The sequence below is a fragment of the Delphinapterus leucas genome, chromosome 18 (genome assembly GCF_059928025.1).
Source record: "Delphinapterus leucas isolate spDelLeu-1000000601 "Yukka" chromosome 18, BTC_Dleu_Yukka2, whole genome shotgun sequence".
NCBI lineage: Eukaryota > Metazoa > Chordata > Mammalia > Artiodactyla > Monodontidae > Delphinapterus > Delphinapterus leucas.
This window is the reverse complement of record NC_143146.1, coordinates 66,536,576-66,564,068: the sequence shown is the minus strand read 5'-3', so window position 1 is coordinate 66,564,068 and position 27,493 is coordinate 66,536,576. Positions and strand designations below refer to the sequence as shown.

Sequence of the window (27,493 nt, the reverse complement as noted above, 5' to 3'; positions counted from 1 at the left end):
AGAAAGTGATCAGCCTCACCAAAAAGCCTAGGTAATAATTTAAGTAACTTCTGATAAAAAATAAAGAGAATAAAGCCAAAAGCTCTCCTAAAGTCCTTCTTTATTTAAGTCTTAAAAATAAATCACCTTATATATTGCTAAAAAACTTGATAAACTGTATACAGTTTTAGAGCAGAAAGGAGGAAACACCTAACATACTATGGAAAAACGTCTGGCACAACAATCACAGTACAAATCACAGCCAGCAGTATAGTAATCAGAATATGATAAAATTCCAACATCTGTTAACTAAAAAGTTCCTTGAAGAGTGCTTAATTTAATCTGGAAGTCAGAGGGGTAATCTGGTATCACTTCTGAAAAATGACTACTTATAGACCCAAATTCTCTTGGTGTTATACAATTAACAACCAACACAAGAAAAAATTCTTAACTAGGTAAGTTCCTTGTAGAACTCATAGTTTCATCACTGTATCAAAATTTAAATGCCTCTTTAGTGAAATCTAAGAGTATTTATATTTTAAAACTCTATTTTCATATTCACATTAATAGGAATAAAATGTTGAAAACATTTCAAAAGGCAGTGAATCTGCTTAACTTTGAAAGCTTCAGACTCAAAGTATATTCAAAGCACAGAAGAAAAACATACCTTAAAACACCTGATGCTATCTTAAATAAATAGCAACAGAACGAAAGGAAACTTTGACAAGTATTTTAAAATTATGTCTTTTATAATTTAACTTCAAAGACCTCAGTCAGAATACTTCTCAAGTTCCAGAAGGCTAATCACACTAGAGGTAACTTCTAATATTCTAACAAAACATCATAAAGAGAACAATTTGGAATCAAAGTCTTCTTTTATCAAGTCATCACTGATCTGAAGGACAGATCATTTAGCAGGTTAAGAAACTACTTCTAAAAGACAGCACATCCGACCTAGCAGAGGGATTTTCGTGGCTGCTGCCCTCCGGAAGTTCTTACCTGATCCATTTTTTCCCCTGAGCATCAGAGAATATCCCTCATTTCCTGGGTATAGGTTGACCACTAAACATGACAATGTCTCCTGCATAACAAGCTTCTCTAACAAGTTCACATTTCTTCTTAATTTCTGCTTTAAAAAGAGGCAGAGCTCATGAAAATAATCCAGCATAACAAAGAATGCAATCATTTAACAAAAATCAGACCTGAGTTAATCTTTTTTTTTTTTTTGTGGTACGCAGGCCTCTCACTGTTGTGGCCTCTCCCGCTGCAGTGCATAGGCTCCGGACGCGCAGGCTCAGCGGCCATGGCTCACGGGCCCAGCCGCTCCGCAGCATGTGGGATCTTCCCGGACTGGGGCACGAACCCGTGTCCCCTGCATCGGCAGGCGGACTCTCAACCACTGCGCCACCAGGGAAGCCCCTGACTTAATCTTTGATACTCCTTCCACATCTGTGTAAACTTAATTTTGATCTATTACTATGTTTTAGGTAAATGAATTAATATCACAAAGAAAACTACTGATCTATATATAAAACAATAAACACACTTAAATATGTACCTGAGTACACAAGTAGCAAATATTAAAAGTATTTAAAAAGGAAAACCATTAAATGTAAATATTTTTTAGAAAGATGCTATAATGTATAATTAGTTTCTATTAAGTATAAATCTACATAAATAATTTGGGGCATTTTCTTTGGTTGTACTGTTACAGAGTATATTTCTTAAATATTTTATGGCCTAAATTAGATCCAAACAAGTTCAACAGCTCTAATCAGCTGAAATGTTAAACCCAAAAATATCTAACTGGTTAAAAGGACGTAAGTAATTTAAGTAATTTTCTGTAAATTCAATTTAACAGCTCCTTAGAAACCACTTTGCTAAGAAAAACAAAAAACTATCAGGGAACCTAACACACATACATCAAAATCTATTATTTTAGAAATGCATATGATTTAAAATGAAACCCACCTATAATAAATCCTTTCATCAAATCTTATTTGTGAAAGATATGTCAATAGAATATGGATTTGAAAATGGATTTGAAAAACAAATCCATTTTGAGTATCATATTTAACATGCATATATATATATACACAGTCATATGCAGAAAGAAATTATAAATTCTTGATCTACAGTCACCATAGAATCAAAAAAACTGCATTTTGAAAATAAATTTTTAAAAAGCAAAGCAAAGCAACTTTTAACCACATTGATGGGAAGTCAGAAAATGTCTTTCTTAAAGGACCAGACAGTACTTTAGTCTTGTGGGTCATATGGTTTGTATCACAACTACTCAACTCTATTTACCTCAAAATCAGCCACATACAAGATATAAATCAAGGGGTGCTGCTGTATTCCAATAAAAGGTCATTTACAGAAACATGCTGTGGGCCAGATCTGGCTGGTGGACAATGGCTGTCAACCCCAATTTAGCATCTTCATTTATATATCTCTCCTATCTTAGTTCTGTCTCTGAGGCAATGGATATGCTCATTATACTGACTGTGGTGACAGTTTGTGGGTGTATACTGTGAAAATTAATAAAAGGAAACCTCAACTAAAACTGGAGTGGGGAAGGACTGCAGAGGGAGCTCTTCTGCCCCACCACTCATCATCAATTACCCCAAACAGGAAGACATTACTGATCCCACCAGGAAGAGAACTACCTTCAACTCCCAAACAGGAAATGCAACTCCTTTACTTCCCCAACTAGGGGAAGGGAGACTTTCTTCTTCCCAGCAACAAGCTCAGTGAATGGGAAAGGACTGCAGCCCAGCCAATGGAAAACACCTGTAGCTCAGCCAACAAAAAGCCATCATTTCTGGCACTTTTACTTTCCTCCAATGAACTCTCATTTTTTCCTTGCTGATGATTTTCTTTCCTTGTCCTGCCCTCCTTACAATAAAAGCCTTCCATGTTGTGCAACTCCTCAGAGTATCTCTGCCAGATGAGATGCTGCCCAATTCATGAATCGTTTAATAAAACCAATTAGATTTTCAAATTTATTCAAATTTTGTTTTTTTTAATACACGTCAAAACTTATAAAATGTATACTTCAAACATACTCAACTTGTTGTATGTCAACTATATCTCAATAGAATTTACGAAAACCATACCATAAGATTTACTCATGGTTTCACAATCATTCTTCTCCTAAAGATTTTAAAGGTTAGATACTACTGGAATTCCACTAATTTTTTGCCTAAGAGGTATTCATTTTTAAAGACAGACAACAGAAGCTCAGTAGAGCCCTTTAAGGCCCTTATGACCTGAGGGTCCAAAAGATACCAAGAAATCAATTTCTATTACATTTCTACTGCCCATACTTTCATGCTAAATAAAAATGAATTAAGTTAACCTGGGCATAAACTAATTTTTCTGACCAAATTCACCTTTTATTATCACTTCTAAATTTCCTACATATCCTGTAATAGTTTTAACTTCCCAGTGCAACTCACCATGAAGAAATAGGTTAATTTTCTCCTGTCTTCAGTCTACAAATAACTTCTCAGGAAGAAAAAGATGCAAAAGATAATATATATGGTGGCTTTGCTTCTTCTAACTTCCCAATGAGATAGTCTGTTACTCAGCAAACATGGTTCCCCCTCTGCTACCTAAGTAGGTGATCTCTGCCAGGTGCCAGATTAGCCAGATCTCTGGTTTAGCTGCAGAACTGGCTAGTCTGGTTAGAAAAGATATTTGTTCACTAACAAAAATATAAATCATTCAAATCTAATTCCTTCAAATTTCCCTCTTCCACTACATTTAAAAAGTCGTAATAACATAAAAAATTTATACTTACCTTAACCTCAGGCTCTTTTTCGCATTCTTCAATATATAGGTCATAAAGTTTTTGAAATATTGATTTTCTAAAATTTAATAAACAAAGGCAGTATACAAAGTAATGTTAATATAATAATCATAAAATAAACATTTTGAATTTTCCTGTAATTTTTCCTCCAATTTCCCAAAAACTAGGGGCGAAGTGGGGTTGGATATGGTAGCTAACACCAACCTAGAAATTTCTAATACAGTTGACCCTTGCACAACACAGGGGTTAATCCTCGTATCACTTAGAGTCGGCCCTCTGTATCCGTGGTTCCTCTGCATCGACAGGTTCAACTAACCACTGACCATGAAGTCCAGTAGTGTTTACTACTGAAAAGCATCTGCAAATAAGTGGACCTGCACAGTTCAAACCCACATTGTTCAAGGGTCAACTGTATATGCAAAGTACCCAGAACATAACATTTCTAGCTCAGTGTCTAGGAAGAATGAAATAAATGATGGCTATCATCATATTTCTGTGAGTCTAAGATATCAATTAATTAAGCATTCATACCTTCCACTGGATAGATATTTCCTTTTAGGAGGTCTCTGTCGGGCACTTTCAATGACATACTACAAAAGAGAAGTTTAAGAAAACAGCTTGTCTTTTGCATACTGCATGAAGAACTGTATTAATAAATCGTGTAAGGCTAAAAAGGCTGTTCAGTCACTCAAGTCTCTGATGCATATTAAATCATACCTTTTAGGGCAACCTACTTAATTTCTAAATATATGTTACAAACAAGTGAAATTTAAACTGCACTAAAATTTAGCACAATATTTACTTACTATATTATAAGCAAAATCATAAGAGTTTCACCACTGTGATTTCACAGGTTAGCAATATTTTCAATGTTTTATGGTTGTTTAGAATATGCATAGCACACCCAATTACAAGGACTCTATATATTTGAGCTATTTTCCCCTTTAATTGAGCAGTTAGAATATCTGTTAAAACAGGAAACATAATTTTAGAAACTCTATGACCTTGTTCAAATGTTTATTCCACTGTGTTATTCAATTTCTATTCCACAGCATTATTATCTGAGCATTCTAAGTAACAGACGATCCAAACATCATCTGGCAGTTTTTATGTATTTATAGAAAAATTTGCATACTCGTCCTAATATCAACGTACTCCTTTGACAGTCACATAAGAAAATCTCTTAAAACTGAGTTCTGTCAATTAAAGACAACACTATTTCAATATGTAACTTAGTCACGCCTCACCTCCGCACGATCCAAAGCTAGTTCTAAAGCTTGTTGCTGTAAAAAGTAAATAGTGTATTTGGTAATATTAGTTATTTTCACACAAACATAATTTAATATACATATAACATTTTCTAATTAAGTGTTTAAATGTGTTTTATTTTCTAAAACAGGTCTAACATTTTTCTTTATTTCTCTCCTCCACCCACCCCATTGTATGCTCAAAATACAGCACAAAGAAAATATATGCAGTCTCAGGCACCTGATTATGACCACAAATTAGTTAAGAAATGCTACCATGATTTTCTCTGGCCATGTTTGTGCAGCTGATACAGGGCTGAGGGTTGGATATGGTAATTACTACCATTTTATAAACATCAACATTTTAAGAGCACCATTCAGGAAAATATACTGGCCATCAGGTATGCAATTAAAGTGAAGCAAAGATTAAAATCCCTTAAGCTGTTAGGAATCCTGAAAACCGAGGGGGCTGTTATGTTGGTACCTAATATCAACTTAGAAATCCCTAATATTATTCAGAGAAACTATAATACAATGTTTCTAGGTCAGTGCCTAGCAAAAATAGAATGAAGGCTATCCTTAGCATGTTTTAATGAATTTAAGATACCATCAGTTATATGCCTGAATTATTATTTAACATTAAGAAAAACGTGCTGCCAATTATAACTGTAAGATGTCACTGACTGTAGGCACATTATCACTTCAGTAATTAAAACGTAAAAGCAAATGCATCTTAGAAATGATGAAAATATAGTATTATTATTACATGTACAATTCGAGATCTACTAGTAGATCCCCATCCTTCATTGATTTCTTAGAGACCCTTATTATAAGGCAAGAGGGAGAAATAAGAAGGTTAACTGTCTTCCTCATTTGTATAGCATTCTTCTGTAATGATACCCAAGAATAAAAAGTACTAGATTTAAAAAAAAAATTAAGCAAATACACCACCACTGATTTCTTTCTGGTTTTGTGGTTTGGGTATCACACAGAGTTACAGTATTTTTCATTCACAATGACAGTCATTTTTAATTTCACTAAGAGGCAAAGAACTTTCATTTTTTATTTACAAGAACCTATATTTTTGTTTTATTTTGCAGACTCCAATACTTCAATCTACTAAGGTGCATGGAATAAAAGCTCCTAGCACCCACCAAAATCCCAAGAGGATAGGGAGAATAAATATTGCCAGACTTTGGAAATCAAGAAAAAGTTGAAGAGACCCTGTCCTCCTAGTCCTAAGGATGGAGAATAAATATTGCCAGACTTTGGAAATCAAGAAAAAGTTGAAGAGACCCTGTCCTCCTAGTCCTAAGGACGGAGAATACATATGATTATAAAAATAGTTGGCTTTTTTTCTTTTTATTTAACAGATCTTTATTGGAGTATAACTGCTTCACAATACTGTGTTAGTTTCTGTCGTACAGCACAGTGAATCAGTCATATGCATACATATGTCCCCATATCCCCTCCCTCTCGAGCCTCCCTTCCACCCTCCCTATCCCACCCCTCTAGGTGGTCACAGAGCACCGAGCTGATCTCCTTGTGCTATGCTGCTGCTTCCCACTAGCTATTTTACATTCAGTGTGTATATAAGTCGATGCTACTCTCACTTCGCCCCAGCTTCCCTCTCCCCCCCCGCCCCCGCCACCCTGTGTCCTCATGTCCATTCTCCACATCTGCGTCTTTATTCCTGCCCTGTCACTAGGCTCATCAGTACCATTTTTTTTTAGATTCCATAGATATGTGTTAGCATATGGTATTTGTTTTTCTCTTTCTGACTTACTTCACTCTGTATGACAGACTCTAGGTCCAACCACCTCACTACAAATGACTCAATTTCGTTTCTTTTTATGGCTGAGTAATATTCCATTGTATATATGTGCCCCAAGTTCTTTATCCATTCATCTGTTGATGGACAATTAGGTTGTTTCCATGTCCTGGCTATTGTAAATTGTGCTGCAATGAACACTGTGGTACCTCTTTTTTTTTTTTTTGATGTGGACCACTTTTAAAGTCTTTATTGAATTTGTTACAGTACTGCTTCTGTTTTATGTTTTGATTTTTTGGTCCCGAGGCATGTGGGATTCCTAGCTCCCCGATCAGGGATCAAACCTATATCCCCTGCACTGGAAGGCGAAGTCTTAACCTCTGGACCACCAGGGAAGTCCCTAGCTGGGCTTTTTAAACAGCAATAGAACCCTTACATATCAAGCATCTAAATGGAGTTAAGTAAAAAAGTCTAAAATATGCCAGTATTTCAAAAGTTTGTTAAAATAAATTTATACCAATTTAATTTATTAAAATATCTTATGGGCAGATTTCAATGAAACTGTTTTCCAGGATTCAAGATGGGATTCTTGAGAATAAACTATTTTCCAACATAAAAACATAACTCTGAATATATACTCTTGACAAAAACACAAGGTTCTTTTAATTATTTTGGCCATAAAACCTTCAAGTAAGTTTAGATCAAAAAATTATAATAAACACAATCAAATGTATACTCTAGGACAATTTCAAATAGCCAGTCTTCTCAAGTAAATATTTAATCTTCTGATATCAAAACTTTAAAAGCTCCAGTGAGATATACTTGCATATGTAAACACTAGTATCGTTATATTCACTATTGCGTTCAAATACTTAAGAGGGAAGTGACTGGCTAATACGAATGCAAAATATAAGGCAAGGTCAGAACCCCACTGCGATAGCTTTTCTCTAACACTGCAAGGGTATACACGCAAGATCCCAAGAAGAGAAGATATATGTTTTCTGAGGTTTATCCAACATGGTGGTTAATGTTCAATTATCCTCTGTCAAATGCTGCTGTTTCTTTAAAACAGAAAGTGATTTGTTTTCTTTGTCTTTAATTCTTTAAAGGCAAGAGTTAAATGCCCCGCCCTAAGTATGTTTACTGACTCTAAATGGTAAGTAGAAATCTGCCATTAGAATTTTAAAACTAATGCTGCTTAAATGTTATTTGCAGTAAGCAGATTACATTTGTTGTTAAAAATTTTTTAAAAATCTAAATTAAGAGGAACTTTAAACTATGAGAAACCTATGCCCCCAAAACTATTTGTATTTATACCCATCCTTCTTGCCAATGATTTCGACTATAGTAAAGCAGACAGAAGTAATTATTTTTTAATACTTCACAAAAATAAGAACAGATAGATTATCTGTGTAATCTGGATATGATTTTAACACTGAGAGATGAGTCCCCTATTTTGTAGAGAAAATTTTGTATGTGATTGCTAAGTAATTTCCCTGTTAGGGTAACTTGGGCAGCTTACAAGAATATTTCTGTTTCATACAGATACCTTTATCGAGATGAAGGAAGAGAACATTCTAAGAATATTAACATACTAAGGTGTAGCTTACCATTGTGGTATAAAATAGAGGTCCAAAAAGGAGAAAACTTATGTGCGTTGATGAAGTGGGGTGAAAACCGTACCTTTAGAAACCAGTCTTAGAGTACTGAAAAAGCAAAAATAACACAACCCTTATATTAACATAAAGCTCTCAAGAGATATGAGATTACTTTGTAATTAACAAGGAAAATTATTTGAGGCATATATATTTCTAAGACCCTTTAAAAATAATTAGTAACAATAAAATTCATTATATGACAATCTATACACTCATTGTTGAAAAGCTGTAACTAGGTAGGGCAAAATACAGTTTGCAAGCTAAAATCATTACTCAGTTTCTTAAAAATGTTTTAACACCCAGGAGAGAATGTTTTTTAATTTCTTCTATCATCACAGTTGCTGCTTTCATTGTTACTCTGGATTATTTTAACAGCCTGCCCTCTGGCCTTGGTCACTGCACCGTTCACTTTACAAATCATACATTTCATCATACCTGCTGATAAAAGTCCTCTAATGATATTCCCCCAAATGCCCCAGGCTACATTTTCCAATGCAGCTCCAATTCTTCCAGCCTTTCCCCTCTTCAAGCAAACAAGATACACTCCTGAAGAACCTCATTCCTCTAACACACAAGCTCTCATCGTGGCTGCACAAGAAAGTAACCTTGGGAACCTTTAAAAAGTGGGATACCCATGCTCCACCCTCCAGAGAGTCTCATTAATTGGGCTGGAGTAGGGTGCAGGGATCACCATTTTTGGAACTCCCTAGGTGATTCAAAGGTGCTGCCAGTTTAACTCGACTGCTATATCCTCTCTGCTTCCCACAGAAATAGTATGTTTGCTCTGAGAGTGATGCTAAATAAAGCTTATTTTTAATCTAATTCTTTACCTAACTCCTTGTAACCACCCCTGTGTCTATACACAGCTGAGCACATCTTTAAGCGACAGAAAACACTATTTTCCGTGTTAAATTGTTTTGGTTCGCTTTGGGTGAACCCAAAGCTTAAGTTTTGCCAGTTCAGGTTTGAAGAAAAAAGAAGGGGAGGGGGTGGAAAAAACAGGAAAAAACCCACAAACGACCAAAAAAGACAAGCACCATACAGGTTCCAGGAATAATCATTTAAAAAACGAATAAGACAGTAATCCTACTCTAGAAGAGCTCATGAAAGATTTACGCTGAATTTACGGTGAAAATTTTCTGACCATTGAATCTAAAGATGAAGATACACTAGGTAGAGGCGAAATGTGATGACGACTATCTCTTGTCACTAAATTGTGGGGGATGGTGGAGAGGAAGGCTTAGTGAATTTAAACTAAGTACTAAAAAACACAATAACCACTTACAAACCAAACATTCTGACTGTATACAGAACTTACTAGAACCCTGGAAGAAAACCATTGTAATTATCATCGTCTTCATTTTACAGAATAAGGCTCTCAGAACTAGTGACTTTCCCATGATCACACTAGACTGGAATTTAGACCTCTCTTTTTAATATTAAGATTCTTTCTCCTAAATCTTACAACCTTCCAGACCACTCAATCCAACACCCAGTTTTAGATTTTTTTTTTTTCTTTTTTTTTTTCGCGGTACGCGGGCCTCTCACTGTTGTGGCCTCTCCCGTTGCGGAGCACAGGCTCCGGACGCGCAGGCTCAGCGGCCATGGCTCACGGGCCCAGCTGCTCCGCGGCATGTGGGATCTTCCCGGACTGGGGCACGAACCCGTGTCCCCTGCATCGGCAGGCAGACTCTCAACCACTGCGCCACCAGGGAAGCCCCATTTTTAGATTTTTGAAAGCAAAACATTTAAAGGCCTCGATTCTGCTCAGACTAACAAAATTTTTTTTCTTAATTCTGATCTATTTTTACCATCATGGTTATCACCCATCGTACACGGTACTCAATCTGACTCCGAAAATCGTGCTAATCACTTTCTATTGGGAGTCCTACTTCATTGTACGCAGCCCCTCCCTGGTGGTGGTTATCGGAGATGGCTTCCAGCGGCAGCTATTCGCTAAGTTTATTTCTGAACTCCCGAGAACCACGGCGAGGACCAGTAATCAATTCTGAACGTCGCCATCAATCCCACTGATTTCCTCGATCGACGTGAGTCTCCTCCAACTGCTCAAGCATTTGTTTACAATTCAGACTTTACCTGAAAAACGGCCCAACTCCACAGCGCAGCGAACAACCTTTATTCAATATGGACACCGAGAACCCCACCCCCAAAGAAGCGCTACGTGCAATTCTTGCGAGTTTCCGGAAATACCTGTAACTCGAACCCAAGGGTCAAAGCTAAGATGAAAAGCGTGGCTTGGCAGCACCGCGAGGGGCAACGGAGGGACCGCCGGGAGGGCAGCTGGCTCGACCCGGCCCACCGCGTCTCCGGGGATACCGCCTTCCTGCCTCGGGCTCCGGGCCCCGGAAGCGGCGAAAAGCCACTCGGGAAGCCGCTCGCTCACCTCTGACCCCACCCCGAATCTCGCGCGCCTACCCCATCCCCCGCAGGCGCGCCACGGCCACCCGCCGCAGCCCACCTGTGCGGGCCGCAGCCTCAGGATATCGCCGTTGGCTCGGCCAGAACGCGACGCGCCGGCGCCGCGCTGCCGGCTACGCGCCCGCCCGCCGCTCGCTCCGCACGCCCCCTTGCCCGCGCGGCGCCACAGCTCAGCCGACCGCCTGTTACGGCGCCCGCGCTTCCGATTGGCGCACTGGGCGGGCGACCGCGGGCGGAAGCGGTAGAGGTGGGAAGGCGGGGCCGCGGCCAGGAGACTCGACGCCAGGATGCTCTCGCCTGGGACTGGTCCTCGCGATGCCTTTTATGACTAAGGCCCGGTGTTGGGGCGAGGCTCACGAGCGCTTTCGCTGGTCCGGCATCCAGGTCCGTAAAACGAGAGGTAGCGTGTGGCTCTTTGTGAGGTAGGGAGCCCTGTTTAATTTATACAGTGAAAGAAACTTGGAACAAGCTTTCCTTGCTCAGCCCATCCTTATGAAAGGGAACGACACTATTCCTGTATTTACTAGTGCAGGCCTTGCAGCCTATGATAGTCTATCAATCAAGTGCCAATGAATTTAATGCCATGAAACAAAACACCTCACTGAAGAGTTGTAAAGATTCAGGAACGGAGTAACCAGAGCACATTGCAATGTCTGATTGTAATTCTGCACCTTTAAATAACTTTGGTTGTTGGGTTATAAACTTTTAAAAAAATTATTGAAGTGAAGCTCACAGAATGTGAAATGAAACACTTTTAAGTACACAATTCAGTAGGCTTCAGTACATTCACAGTTCCGTGCAACCACCAACCATACTGGTTCCAAAACAATTTCCTCACCCCTGTTAAGCAATTACACATTATTCTTCCCTCTCCCAGACCCTAGCAGACCCCAACTGCTTTCAGACTTTAAGGATCTACCTAATCTGGGTATTTCACGTAAATGGAATATGTGACCTTTTTGCATCTGTCTGCATTCACATAACATAATGTTTTCCAGGTTCATCTACCTTATAGCAAGTATCAGGACTTCATTCTTTTTTATGGCTAATATTGCGTCTTATTTGTGTGTATATACCCCAATTAATTCATACATCCAGCGATGGACATTTGGGTTGTTTACACCTTTGAGCTATTGTGAATAGTGCTGCTATGAATATTTGTGTCGAAGTATTGTTTTGAGTCCCTGCTCTCAACTCTTTCTGGTATATACTGTTAAAGAAACCTGGAATCTGACAGTAATTCAAGCGGTAAAAAAACCAGATTTTATTCAGGAACTATTGCAGTAGGGAGAAGAGACCTTAGTATAGAACTGGGTTCAGTTACAAAAACAGCATAGACAAGTAAGGATTTATAGCCAAGGTGGGGCGAGGAAACAGTGTATGGAAATTTCCTAAAAGGAAATATCAGGTGTAAGGGCTAAATTCTGGCCAAACCGACTTGAAAGGATTCTTAACTGAAGGCAGACCAGGATGATCAGCTATTAACGGTGGGGGCATGAAGAGTCCGATCAGATATTGAGGGTGATCAGATACCCGGGTAGGGGTTCTTTCTAAACTGACCTAGCTGGATTCTTACTACAACTGGTTGATGCAGACCCCACAAGACCGATACTAAAGTAGAGGCTAAGAGGGCTTAGAGGAGCCTGACTAAAGTTTAGTCAAGGAGAGAGTCTTTGTCAGTACCCAGGAATGGAACTGCTGGGTCATATGGTAATTCTGTGCTTAAATATTTGTGCAGTCAATAAACTGTTTTCCACAGTGGCAGAGACATTTTATATACTGATAGCAATGTATGGCAGTTCCAGTTTCTCCACATCCTCACCAAAACTTTCGTCTTGTTTTGTTTTTGATCATAGCCATTCTAGCGGGTATAAAATGGTATCTCATTGTGGTTTTGATTTGCAGTTCCCTGATGGCTAATGATATTCATTGAGAATCTTTTCATGTTCTTATTGGTCATTTGTATATATTCTTTGGAGAATGTCTATTCAAGTCCTTTGCCCACTTTTAAATTGGGTTGTTTTTTTGTTGTTTAAGTTATGAGTTCTTTATATATTCTGGATACTAGACCCTTATCAGATATATGATTTACAAATATTTTCTCACATTCTGTAGGTTGTCTTCACTTTCTTGCTAATGTTTTTTGATTTTCAAACTTAAATTTTTGATGAAGTCTAATTTATCTATTTTTTTCTGTTGTGGATTGTGATTTTGGTGTCATATTTAAGAATCCATTGCCAAATCCAAGGTCATAAGGATTGTTGAAAACCATCTCTGCACTTCGTTTTACACAAAGCAGAAAGTGAATTTATCACAAGGATTTCAACCTGCAAGCCAAGAAACTTGAGGCTATGGGAGCGACGAGTTCCGAGTTGCTCACAGACTAAAGAGTGTGTATAGGGTAAATGCAGAAGTAATTTGGCTTTTTCAGCTGATCCTTATTTGGATCAGTGTAGTTGTGTCAGGGGACCAAGGAAGTCCAAAGATAGCATGAGCAGACTTGGTCTTTGGGGATTGGCTGGCATCCTCTGCTGATTTCTGAGGAGGGCTGTAAATTCCTGCAACTTACATTAGGTAAGGTAAAGTTTTGTGTTTCTTTAATGCACCTGTGTTGTCCAACTCCATTTTGTCCCCAATATAAGTGACTCCATTTTAGTTTTGGTTCTACAGAATTCACCCCTATATTCTTCTAAGAGTTTTATGGTTTTAGCTCTTATATTAAGTCATTAATCCATTTTGAGTTTATTTTTATATACATTCTGTGGTAGGCATTCCATTTCATTCCTTTGCATGTTGTCCCAGAATCATTTGTTGAAGTGAATATTCTTATCCACAATGCATGGACTTGACAACCTTGTCAGAAATCAATTTGCCGTAGATGTATGGGTTTGTTTCTGGAGTATTACTTCTACTTTGTCCATCTTATGTCTGTCCTATGCCAGCACCACACTGTAGCTTTGTACTAAGTTTTGAAATTGGGAAGTGTAAGTCCTCCAGTTTTGTTCTTTTCCAATATTGTTTTGGCTCTTCAGATCCCTTGCAATTTTATATGAGTTTGAGGATCAGCTTTTTCATTTTTGCAAAAAAGGCAGCTGGGATTTTGATAGGGATTGCATTGAATTAATAGATCTCTTTGACAAGTATTGTTATCTTAAAATATTAAGTCCTCCAATCTGTGAACATGATGTCTTTCCATTTATTTAAGTCTTCTTTAATGTTTTTTCACAATATTTGTGGTTTCCAGTGTACAAGTCTTTCATCTCCTTAGTTAATTTATTTCTATTTCTTTTCTTTTTTTTTTTTGAATGCTATCTTAGTCTGTTTGAGGATGCTATAACAAAATCCCACAGACTGGGTGCCTTAAACAACAGAAATTTCTTTCTCACAGTTCTGGAGTCTGGGAAGTCCAAGATCACAGTGCTGACAGATCTGGTTTCTGGTGAGAGTTGTCTTCCTGGCTTGTAGAGAACTGCCTTCTCCGGGTGTCCTCATGTGGTGGTGAGGGAGACAAAGGCAGCTCTGGTGTCTCTTATTATAAGGATACTAGGCCCTCTTTCCAAAAAACAATCACATTGGGGCATAGGGCTTTAACATGAATTTTGGGGGAACACAATTTAGTCCATAGTAAATGCAATTATAAATGGAATTTTTACTTAATTTCCTTTTCGGATTATTCATTGTTGATGTATTAAAAAAACTGATTTTTGAGTGTTGATGTTGCACTCTGAAAACTTGTCAAATTTGTTTATTAGTGCTAATACTTGTGTGTGGTATGCATGCGTGTGTTCTTTAAGGTTTCTTTTTTTTTTTTTTTTTTTTTTTTTTTTGTGGCATGCGGGCCTGTCATTGTTGTGGCCTCTCCCGTTGCGGAGCACAGGCTCCGGACGCACAGGCTCAGCGGCCATGGATCACGGGCCCAGCCGCTCCGCAGCATGTGGGATCTTCCCGGACCGGGGCACAGACCCCGTGTCCTCTGCATTGGCAGGCGGACTCTCAACCACTGCGCCACCAGGGAAGCCCTAGGGTTTCTTTATATAGGATCGTGTCATCTGTAAATTGAGGAAGTTTTACTTATTCCTTACAGTTGGGATGCCTTTTATTTCCTTTCCTTGCCTAATTGCTCTGGCTAGAGTCATTCCTTCATTTTAAGGAATTGGCTCATGCAGTTGTAGATGCTGGCAGGTGTGATCCACAGGGCAGGCTGGTAGGATGAAAACACCAGAGCACTTTGTAGTTTTAACAACGCCTGCCCTCAGGGGAAACTAGTAAACCAGAGCCTAATCTGCTGGTTTTATTAGAGCCTAGCTGACCTGGGGGAAAGGAGATACCCAATTCCAGCCCACTGTAGCCATGTGTCTCACCTGTGGGTGGGGGAATCTGAGAAACACTTGTGAAGTTCACAGTTCGGGGACACAGGCTCACTAAAAGACTGAGACCTAATCCAAGGATTGTAGACTGCTTCCCTTTCCCAAACCTTACCACCACATAACTAAAGGCCTATTTACAGCAGTTCCTTTTATCCAGTACATCATGTCTAGCTATCAAGAAAAAATTACAAGGCATACTAAAAGGCCAAAAATACAGTTTAAAGAGGTAGAACAAGCATCACAGCCAGACATGGCATGGATGTTGGAATTATCAGACTGGCAATTTAAAACTATGCCTCCTGATGTAGTGTATTTCATATTATTACTATTTATGAATTATGTTCATAAAAACAGAAATTGAATCTGGATTGAATCAAGCCCCTAGGTCTAACTACCGGTTTACTTGAATAAAGAGGCACAGAGTAACTTGTTAAAGTGACAGCATGATAATACAATCTGCCCAATACATAGTGTAGTAAACCGTAAGAAAACTGAATGTGAATTGGCTATGTGATATTAAGGAATTACTATTAACTGTTACAGGCTGAATTGTGCTGCCACCACCCCCCCACCGCACCAAATTAATATGTAGAAGCGGTAATGTCTAGTACCTCAAAATGTGATTGTATTTGAAGATAGGACCTTTAAAGAGGTGATTAAGTTAAATGAGGCTGTTAGGGTGGGCCCTAATTCAATATGACTGGTATCCTTAAAAGAAGAGATTAGGATACAGATTGAGAGAGAGACACTAGGGATGCCAGCACACAGAGAACAGACCTTGTGAAGGTACAGCGAGAAGGGGCTATTTGCAAGCCAAGGAGAGAGGCCTCAGAGAAAACCAACCCTGCTCTCATTTTGATCTTGGATTTCAGCCTCCAGACTCAGAGAAAATTAATTTCTGTTGTTTAAATCCCCTAGTCTGCGGTATGTTATGACAGCCCTGGCAAACTAATACAATAACACTAGATGGAATAGTGATTTTTTTAGTTATGAGAATAAGAAAAATGGACTTTGTGTATTAGAGATACAAAATATTAGCATTTACAAGTAAATAAGTAAATAAAAGAAAAAGAAAAAATAAAAGAAACAAAATTCTGTTAGGATTTTAAATCCTATTTAAATTAATATGCCAAGTATAATTTTATACACAAACTCAATTACCTGTATATATTATATTCCTTGAAAAAAAGGAGGCAACTTCAAACCTGTAATAAATGTTTAATATGTCCAAAAAATGTATTTCAAAGTTTAAGCTTTAGTGGATAAACGGTTATCTAGAACAGTGCCTTAATTTTTTTATTAGCCTTTTAGGCTTAATTAAATAAAAACTTTAATAAGGTTGGGAGGTAAGAAAACAAGATTTGTCATACAAAAAAAAATTCAGCACTATAAGATTTTTATTTAACCTCTTGATCCTACATCTGATAGCCTTTCTCCCACACTGAAAATGTTGGTCCCCAACTGCATCAAAATGATGATTGCTTTGTCCCACATAACATTTGCAACCATCTCAGAATAACAACACTAATGCTACCATCGACAGTATAATCACTGGAACATTTAAAGGTTTTTATTGAAGGGTTTTTTTGTCCTTAGACTGTATACTACTGGAAATGCATATACAAATTATGAGTTTTTTTAAGTCGTTTAAAATAATTTCTTTCTGGTTGGCTATGTCAACAACTTGATACAGGGAAATATTTGTTTTTGCTTCTGTTTTTAGGAATTGAAACTTTTTTTAGTTCTTAGGAATTATTTTATAATTTATTTTTATAAGTATTTAAAATAATTGTATAGTTACAAGTAAAATCTATAAAATAAGATTAAACTCAGAAATTTTAGTTTCTATTCCAGTTCCTTCATCCTGTTTCTCCCTTCCTCAATTGGTAACCATTATATCTTAGGTTTTTGCTTTATTCTGCTATTTTAACATGGTATACAATATAATAGATATAGATAAATATATCTCCTGTTACTAATACTAATGGAAACTGGTAAATAAAGAGAGAGAATTAAACATTTATCCTGTTTTTATAAATCACTGTACCTCAAGGGATTCAGTTAATTCATGAGTGGAAATTTCTTTTTAAAGAAAAATAAAGGCTAATAAATTCAGAATTAATAGGATCAGATTTTCACCATTTTGAAACTCCAAATGAAATAATTTACCTAGTCATTGATTGGTTGCTAACATCACAGAAAGAGAAACTAGCTAGAAAGGACTCTTGCAAAAAAGCAAAAAGTCCAGTCACACCTCTTTGTAGCTAACTAGTTATTTACAAAAAATAAAGAAGACAAAGGAACATGTTAAATGACACTACAGGGATACAGTCAGCCAGATCCAGAATATAGGAAACTCTGCAGAACACATAACAGTGTTTCCTCACAAATATATCAAAAGGAAAAGAGAGAGGAGTGGGAGAACCAACGAAGAAATTGTTGAAAGCAAACTATAAAAATTTGAGATAATATAGAAATTTGAACACTGATTACATATCCAAAAATATTAAGGAATTATTGCTATTTTTTTTAGGTGTGATAATGGTACTGTGGCTTGTTTTTTTAAAAGAATCTTTATTCTTTAAAGATATATCCTGCAAGGATAAATACTGAAATGTCTATAGATGAAATGATATGTTTCAGATTTGCTTCCAAATAATTCATGGGGACAGGAGTGGGGGAAATGGGTGTGGGTTTACGTAAATCAACATTAGCCATGGATTAGTCATTGTTGAAGCTGATGAATGGGAGGCCATTATACTCTTTTTTTGTACTTTTGTACATTTTTTGGAAATACCTACCAGCTGTGCAGGCCACACAGTGACAACAGGAAGGCCCAACAGGCAGGGCTTTCTCTACTGCCTGTCTCCTCCTTGCTTAGCTACTTTACATACTTTCAAAACACAGATCATGTCATATCCCTGCTGTTAAATTTTTTCACTGAGCCCCCAGGGTCCACAAAATAAATTATGCATCCTTAATATGATAGTAACCCTCAGCAGTCTGATTCCACTCATGTTTCCAGACTGAGTCTTTCACAATAACTCCTTTGACACACTGGTGTCTTATTAGCTATCTCGTCATGAAATATCATTTCTTTCTCTCTGTTTCTCTCTAGTGATGTTATTTTACTTTGCATTTTCCTCCTCAATAACTTTTCTGCTGAATCTTATATTGCTTTCTAGGCTATATAATGTTATCACTTCTGACACTTTCTGGGATTCCTCAGTTGGAATTAGTTTTTCTGATCTCTGATGTCCCCAAATGCTTTATTTTCATCAACATGGCCTTACAGTTCACTCAGCTTAACTAAACTTTAGACAGGCTTCTTCCCTCTAGGCTCATGACTTACCTTTTCTTAGAGCATTTACTTCTGACAACTTGTAAATTCTTTCTCTGCCCCTTTGATATGTAATTTTTTTTTTTAGAATTGATTTTTTTAATGTCTTTAAAAAAATTGTAGTTGATTTACAATGTTGTGTTAGTTTCAAATGTACAGAAAAGTGATTCAGATATATATATATATATATACACACACATATGTATATAAGGTACACACATAGGTATCTATTCTTTTTCAGATTCTATTCCATTATAGGTTATTACAAGATATTGAATATAGTTCCCTGTGTTATACAGTAGGTCCTTGTTGTTTATCTATTTTATATATAGTAGTGTGTATCTATTAATCCCAAACTCCTAATTTATCCCTCCCTCCCCTTCCCTTTTAGTAACCATAATTTTGTTTTCTATGTCTGTGTGTCTGCTTTGTAAATAAGTTCATTTGTGTATCAATTTTTATTCCACATATAATTGATATCATATTATATTTGTCTGTCTCTGATTTACTTCACTTAGTATGATAATCTCTAGGTTCATCCATGTTGCTACAAATAGCATTATTTCATTATTTTTATGGCTGAGTAATACTCCACTGTATATATTTACCATATCTACTTTATTCATTCATCTGTCAACGGACATTTAGGTTGCTTCCATGTCTTGGCTATTATAAATGGTGCTGCTATGAACATTGGGGTACATGTATCTTTCAAATTAGAGTTTTCATCTTTTCCAAATATATGCTCAGAAGTGGGATTGCTGGGTCACATGGTAACTCTATTTTTAGTTTTTTAAGGAACCTCCAGAGATGTAAATTTAAAAAAAAGAGGCTTTAACCTCCTCTCTCCCCTTCGAAATGTAATAATAAAGGAAGATATGCTCCCATCGCTCATTGTCTGCTGGGAGAGTAGGAGCCTAACCACCGTGGGTGCCTAGCTCCAGGTTGTAAAAGTACCCCCTGTCATGAAGATAAGAGAAAGTTTACTTTTCCTTTGGGTAAGGCCAGTTAACACAGGTGGTCTACAATGTCCTCACCCCAGCTCTTAAAACCTCTCCTACTATAAAATTCTTTGCTTCAAAGGACACAATCAACAGAGTGAAAAGGCAACTCATGGACTGGGAGAAAATATTTGCAAATCATGTATCTGATAAGGTGTTAATATCTAGAATATATTAAGAACTCCTATGACCTGACAACAACAAAAAAAACCAACTCGATTGAAAAATGGGCAGAGGAGGAGCTTCTGGTTTGGTGAAAGCATCCACATGCCAGGAGGGTGGGGCCACCCCAGTTCCTTGGGGACAGAAGCTCCTGCTCCTGGGACTCTTCCGTACTTCATCCTGTGTACCTCTTCATCTGGTTGTTCATCTGTATCCTTTACAATATCCTTTATTAATAAACTGGTAAACGATTTTTCGGTGGTTCCCATAAGCTTATTCTTCTGGATCATCATTTGTGTCATTTTATCAAGAAAGAGATTATTTCAAGGACTTTTTGAATTATGAGAGCTAATAAGCTACATAAGGGTTTTTTTTGAAACACAAGGGAAGGCTATTTGGAGAGAATGAGAGAATAAGATGAAGGTGATGGCAGGACCAGTGCCTAAGTTGAGTTTGTAATAGTTTCTCAAGTTGCCTTGAAAGATATCTGCACTTTATTTCTGCTTTTATAAAAATTGGAAGTCAAATGAAGAATATAGTATGTGATAGATTGATATGTTTTTCATTACTTGAGAACATGGACTATTTTCTCTCCTATATATTTAGCTGTTTTGGCTTTGAATCTTCATAGTTCAATCAGTGTAATATTGAAGGAAGCCTCTTAGGTTTTACTGAAGACTCAGCCATGTTTTCTTTTTTATTGACTGCACTGGAACTAAATATATCTTGGCAGAGAAAACACTGCTTGCCACCATTTGAAGTACCCACTGCCCATGGACATAATTGTCCATCAACCCTATAGAGATCTGTAAATTTGTTTGGAAGGCCTGCAAATAAGATTCATCCAATGATAAGTTCTCCTAAGAAGAAGCTGGAGAAACCACTGAAAACAAATATACTTCTCTTATCACCTACCTTAGCATCCACTGTGGCTAGTTCCATGATAGAAAACAAAGGAAAATATTTTATGACAAATGGCAACATTTCTGACTGATTTTGGTTAGCTGTACCCTTAACAGGGAATAGATGTGTGTGATGTGTAATTATTCAACTGTTACTCTGTGTGTGTGTGTGTGTGTGTGTGTGTGTATAATACTGAGAAGTTCATATCCTAATATACTACATTTTAAAATTTTAAATAATGTCATCAAGACTATGTGTTGTACATCTACAGAGCCAACACACATGTCATAAATATTGTTATGAATGCTAATAATCATCTACATGTTTGGTAAATGCATTTAGGTTTAGAAATAACAAATTATTGGACCATCTGCTATATTTCTAATTGAAAGGCTTGGGGGAATGTATAAATACTCTAAACTCTTACTTGCTATGGAAAAATTTTACTCATCACTGAATTATTACTTGGCCTTTGAAAATCATTATTATTTGGCTCCCTTGGAGAGATGGATAATTTACCTAATATGGACAAGTACTTTCCTCCCAAGAGGGAGTAGTTTTACTAGCCTGTGCCTCAGAGGATCAGAAATATACATGGGCAAAGGACTTGAATAGACATTTATCCAAAGATGTACAATAAGCATATGAAAAGATGCTCAACATCACCAGTCATTAGGGAAATGCAAATAAAAACCACAGTAAGATACCACCTCACATCCTTTGGGATGGCTATTATCAAAAAACCCACAAAATAACAAGCATTGGCAAGGATGCGGAGAAATCAGAAACCTTGGACACTGCAGACGAGCATGTAAAATGGTGCAGATGCTATGGAAAACAGTATGGTCGTTCCTCAGAAAGTTCAACATAGAATTACCATGTGATCCAGCAATTCCACTTCTAGATATATTCCCCAAAGAACTGAAAGCAGAGACTTGAACAGATATTTGTACACCAGTGTTTATAGTAACATTATTTACAGTAGTCAAAAGGTGGAAACAACCCAATGTCCATCAACAGATAAATTCATAAACTGTGGTGTATACATTCAACAGAGTATTTTTCAGCCTTAAAAGGGAATGAAATTCTGACACATGCTACAAGATGGATGAACCTTGAAAACATTATGCTAAATGAAATAAGCTAAACACAGAAGGACAATTATTGTATGATTGTACCTAATGAGATACCTAGAATAGTTAAATTCATAGAGACAGAAAGTAGAACAGTTTATCAGGGACTGTGGGATGGGAAGAATGGAAAATTATTGGTTAATGTGTATTGAGTTTCCATTTTGGAGGGATTAAAAAGTTCTGGAAACAGGTAATTCTGATGCACATTTGTGAATGTACTTAATGCCACTGAATTGTATATTTAAAATAGGTTACAATAGTAAATTTTATGTATATTTTCCTATAATAAAAATATTTAAAAGCCACCAAAACAACTCTCCCATTATTTGTTTCAGCAGAGTTGAGTTTAGACTGTGTTCTGATCTCTCTTAACTATTTAGGTAGCCTTGAGTAAAGTCTTCCTTACCTTTTTAACTCTATTGGGGGCAATTTTTGCTTTGACAGTTTGTAATTCTGGCTTTGCATTGTATGTACCATGCATTATATATATAATATATATATATATATATATATATATATATATATACTTATTTGAACACACATCTGTTTCTCTGTGGTATTTTAAGCCCCTTGAGGTTGGGAACCATGTTGTGTTCATACTGTCATCATCCAGAATGCATTTCCTGGTGTCCTTACAAATTAGAGCCTCAAAAAATTTTGCTGAAAACAATTTAAATTGTTTCTATTAGGCACGGAGAGTTTTCCTGTGTACAAGTGACATCTTTTGGCACCAAATGGAATAGCTAGTACTGTATTAGTATTTTCCTCGAACAAATTGTTCTCTTTAAAAAAATCTAGATCCTATATATCTTTTTAAAAGTTTACCCAAAATAAGCATTGTTGCAATCAAAGGGTAACAGGCTAATGTTATTGCTAAAGGATGCTTTTGTCCCCTGGGTGGAGCCTACCTGGGACAATTCCATAGCCCCAACCAGGTCGGGAAAGTCACCACACTTATAAGAGATTCCCTAAATCATAATGATTAATTTATTAATAATTGGTATAAAGATGATAGTTGAAACCAAGGAAAAGGAGAAGTATGTGTGTTGGCTGTAGAGGCAAAAGGCTTTGCAAAGAAGCCTGAGAAATGTCACTTGTATTGCTAATTGTCTTGAGGGAAAATTTTGTGCTTAAAAAAACTATTTATAGTTGCCAGTGTTTTAATGAATATTCAATTTATTAAAATTGTAGACGTGTAAATTTAGATCTTTTAAGCCTTTAAGCTCAAGGTATTCATTTTGTTATAAACTTAGTCAATTTTGTTTTGACTAAAAATAGTCTCTTTTTCTAACTCCTCAGTGGATTCTTACATGCCATGAAATTTGAGAACCATAAGAGGGGTTTCTAAATTACAGTGAACGAATCTCTAATTCTTGAAGCATTGTCTCAGTGAGGCCATAAATAGTTAAGTTTTATAGATTTGGCATGAAGATTCCATAACATTTTCAGTTCTCATTGGCACAGGTCAAACCATAGTTTCTTTTAGCCAGCACTGGTTTCAGGAGAGTGTGTCTGACTTTCTTCCAAGGATGATCCTGATAAAGAAAGAAAGCAAGGGAAAAGAAAGCAGGAAGGGAAAACAGAGTTACACAGCAGGCCCCAGTGCAGAATTTGACTTTCTGTCTCTGCCGCTTTCTTCCTTTCCTCAGGCAAACTTACTGAACCAGTACTAGTCAAACTCTGAAGATCTCAAGGACTTGCTCTGGTTCGTGCTTGCATCTCTAATGCCTACTGAAATGTGAGTGCTTACTGTTCATTCATTCATTCAAGAACTATTTATTGAGAGCCTGTAATATACCAGGCATGGTTCTAGCTGCTGGCAATGTTAATACTGACCAAATAGCCAAAAATCCATGTTCTCATAGAAATATATCCTAGTGGGAAAAGACAGACAACCAAAAAATAAGTAAGAAGAACAGATAGTATGTTAGACGTATCAGTGTCCTCCAGGCAAATATCACCAGGAACACACCTGTAGTTGAACAACTTGGGTTTATTACTTGTTGCAGTGAGGGAGAACTATCACCACAGGGAACTGTGGGGGAGCTCAGTAAGAGGGTATTAAAAAGAACCTATTATAGGATTTAGGCCTTGGCTGGATAACTTTGGGGAGGTTCTAATAAGTGGAGATTTTCTTTGGATTCCATGTTGTCAGAAAGCAGGGACAATTTTATAATTGTGTCCTTGCCTGTTGTTGACATTCTGTGAGATTGTTTATGGCCAACAGGAGAACACCATGGCCTAGCTGTGAATATCAGGCCAATTTCCAGATTTCAGGGATTTTTGCTTTCTCAGATGATAAGTGCCCTGAAGAAAAAAAGTAAATCAGGGAGAAGAGATAGGGAGTTCTGGATGGAGCTAGGTGGAGTGGTTTTGATTTGCAAAAGGATAGTCAACAAAAGACTCCATGAGTAATTAACATGTGTGCAAAGATCTGAAGGAGGTGAGGAGGGTGAACCCACAAGTGAAAGGTGGGGAAATGAATAGAGGGGAGAGGGGAAATCCTTGACACATTCCAGGAACTGTAAGGAAACCATGGGACTAAATGGTTAGTTGAAGATAAGAGAAATGACCCAAACTAAGGTATTGCTGCTAGATACAGAGTGCCTAACCAGGTTATCCAGCACTGAGTGGAGTTCAAACTGACTTTAGCAGGTCCTGGGTCAAGACTGGACCACTTTTTGGTATGCTAATTAGGGGTATTGATCCAGGATTGGATAAGTCTAGACCAGATTATTTTAAAAAGCAGGTTTAAAATAAATAAAATAAAAAATAAAAAGCACGTTTAGGCAGACTTTATCTCTCCAGCATCGTCTAAGAGCAGTTTCTCAAACAGGTGATGAGCTTTGTGCTGGCACAGAGCATTCAAACATTTGCTAAATGCTTTAACTCCAGTCATGGGACCTCCCTAAACAGATTCCACATAGAGAAAACCTGAAATCATCTTAAAATGTGTGTTGCATGAGAATGAATTCTGAGTTATGAAAATGCTTCTTCTAAATTGTAACTAGACAAGCTCTCTCATAACAATACTTTAAACATTTACTGTGTAAATTTTCACACGTTAATCTCATTGAACATTTTAACTGCCTTAAGAAATAGGGTAGGAATCTTTCCATTTATATTTGGTTGAACCATATGAAATTGCTATATTTTACCATTTTTAACCTACAAAAATGGCAGTTACATTTGGTCCTATCTAAAAGGTGAGGAAATTGGAGAAGTTAAGAAAGGCAAAGGAGAGTTAGTGGTAGAGTTTCACAACTCCTATACTTATGTCTCCAGCCTAGATTACTCCCCTGGACTCCATACTCATCCACATCTCCTCTTGAAAATCTATCTAGTAAGCTTCAAGTTTAACATGGTAAAAACTGCTCCAATCAAAAGACATAGAATGGCTAAATGAATTTTTAAAAAGTATATGCTCTTTCACTTTAGCTTTAAGAATGTATACAGACTGAAAGAGAAGGGATGAAAAAAAGATATTTCATGCAAATAGACACCAAAAAAAAAAAAACAGGCTTAGTTATATTTATATCAGACAAACAGACAAAATAGAGTTTAAGCCACAGTCTAATAATAGGCAAAGAAGGTCATTATATAATGAAAAAGGGGTCGTTCCAAGACAATATAACATTTGTAAATATACACCTAACATGGGAGCACCTAATTATATATAGCAAATATTAACAGATGTGAAGAGAGAAATAGATAGCCATACAGTAATAGTAGAGGATTTCAATACCCCACTTTCAACAATGGATAGATCTTGTAGATAGCAAATCGGTATGGAAACATTGGTCCTAAACTACATGTTATATCAGATGAACTTAACAAACATATACAGAAATATGAACTTAACAGAAATATACAGACCATTCCATCCCAACGCAGCAGAATACACATTCTTCTCAAGCACACATGGAATATTCTCTAGGATAAATCACATGTTTGGCCACAAAATAAGTCTTAATACATTTAAGAGATTGAACTCATATCAAGCATCTTTTATGAAATCAGAAATCAATTATAAGAAGAAAACTGGAGAATTTATGTGGAGATTAAACAACATGCTTCTGAATAACCAATGGGTCAAAGAAATCAAAAGGGCAATCAAAAAATATTTTGAGACAAACGGAAAAACAACATACCAAAACTTATGGGATACAGCACAAGCAGTTGTAAGAGGTAAGTTTATAGGAATAAACACCTACATTAAGATGCAATAAAGATCTCAGATTAAAAAAACTAATTGTATACCTCAAAGGACTAGGAAAAAAATCTAAGCCCAAATTTAGTAGAAGGAAGGAAATAAATTTAAAAGAGTAGAAATAGAGACTAAAAAAAGAGAATAGAAAAGATTGAGCTGCTTTTTTTTTTAAAGATAAACACAGTTGACAAACCTTTAGCTAGACTCACCAAGAAAAAAAGAGACTCAAATAAGAAATGAAAGAGGATACATTGCAACTGTTACCATAGAAATATAAAGGATCATAAGAAATTACTATGAACAATTATATACCAACAAATTAGACAACCTAAAAGAAATGGATAAATTCCTAGAAACATACAACCTACAAAGACTAAATCATGAGGAAACAGAAAATCTGAACAGACAAATTGCTAGTAAGGTTATTGAAGTAGTAATCAAAACTCTCCCAACAAATGAAAGTTCAGGATAGATGGCTTCACAGAATTCCACTAACCAATTAAGGAAGTAATATCAAATATTCTCAAATTCTTTCAAAAAACAGAAGAGGAGAGGACGTTTTCAAACTCATTTTATGAGGTCAGCACTATCCTAATACCAAAGCCAGACAAGGACACTACGATAGAAGAAAATTACAGGTCAATTTTCACTGGTAAACATAGATGCAAAAATCCTCAACCCAATATTAGCAAACCAATTCAACATTACATTAAAAGGATCTTACACCATGATCAAGTAGGATTTATTCCTAGGATGCAGGATGGATCAACATCTGCAAATCAATCAATCATATTGACAAAATGAAGGATAAAACCTATATGATCATCTCAATAAATGCAGAAAAATTATGTTGCAAAATTCAACATTCGTTCATGATAAAAACTCTCAACAGACTGGGTGTAGATGGAACATACCTTGATGTAATAAGGGCCATATATGACAAGCCCACAGCTAACATCATAATCAATGATGAAGAGTTGAAAACTTTTCATCTAAGATCAGGAACAACACAAAGATGCCCATGACACTTGTGTTCAGTATAGTACTGGAAGTCCTAGATAGAGCAACTAGACAAGAAAATAAATAAAATGTATCCAAATTGGAAAGGAAGATGTAAAACTGTCTCTATTTGCAGATGACATATATAGAAGACCTAAAGATGTCACCAAAAAACTGTTAGGACTAATAATCAAATTCAGTAAATTTGCAAGATACAAAACCAATATACAAATATCAATGCATTTGTATACACTAATGACTATTAGGAAAAGAAATGGAGAAAATAACTCCATTTAGAATTGCATCAAAAAGAATGAAATACCTAGGAAAAAATCTAACCAAGGAGGTGAAAATCTGTACACTGAAAACTATAAGACATTGATGAAGTAAACTGAAGACATAAATAAATGGAAAGATATTCTGTGCTCATGGATTGGAAGAATTAGTATTGTTAAAGTATCTATACTACC

At 36.7% G+C, this 27,493-nt stretch overlaps 1 protein-coding gene and 1 long non-coding RNA gene across 19 annotated transcripts in view; one reads left to right on the top strand and one right to left on the bottom strand.

The window, feature by feature from the left end:
• SUPT20H (SPT20 homolog, SAGA complex component) overlaps window positions 1-11,076 on the bottom strand; it is a 39,795-nt gene extending 28,719 nt beyond the window's left edge. For 3 of the 16 annotated variants that reach the window (XM_030762482.2, XM_030762489.2, XM_030762490.2), the window contains exons 1-6: window positions 10,681-10,893; window positions 8,422-8,517; window positions 5,041-5,076; window positions 4,325-4,383; window positions 3,785-3,851; window positions 979-1,108 (exon numbers count right to left, since the gene is read on the bottom strand). In XM_030762482.2, the coding sequence (XP_030618342.1) occupies window positions 979-1,108; window positions 3,785-3,851; window positions 4,325-4,383; window positions 5,041-5,076; window positions 8,422-8,424 (295 nt within the window). In that variant the 5' untranslated portion in view covers window positions 8,425-8,517; window positions 10,681-10,893. The other 13 variants (XM_030762484.2, XM_030762485.2, XM_030762483.2 and 10 more) reach the window with 10 other exon arrangements.
• LOC111175257 (uncharacterized) overlaps window positions 9,351-27,493 on the top strand; it is a 323,793-nt gene continuing 305,650 nt past the window's right edge. Inside the window, exons 1-2 of one of the 3 annotated variants that reach the window (XR_016388718.1) lie at window positions 9,351-11,330; window positions 23,464-23,552. This is a non-coding gene — a long non-coding RNA (uncharacterized LOC111175257). The remainder of the gene's footprint in view (window positions 11,331-23,463; window positions 23,553-27,493) is intronic. The other 2 variants (XR_016388717.1, XR_016388719.1) reach the window with 2 other exon arrangements.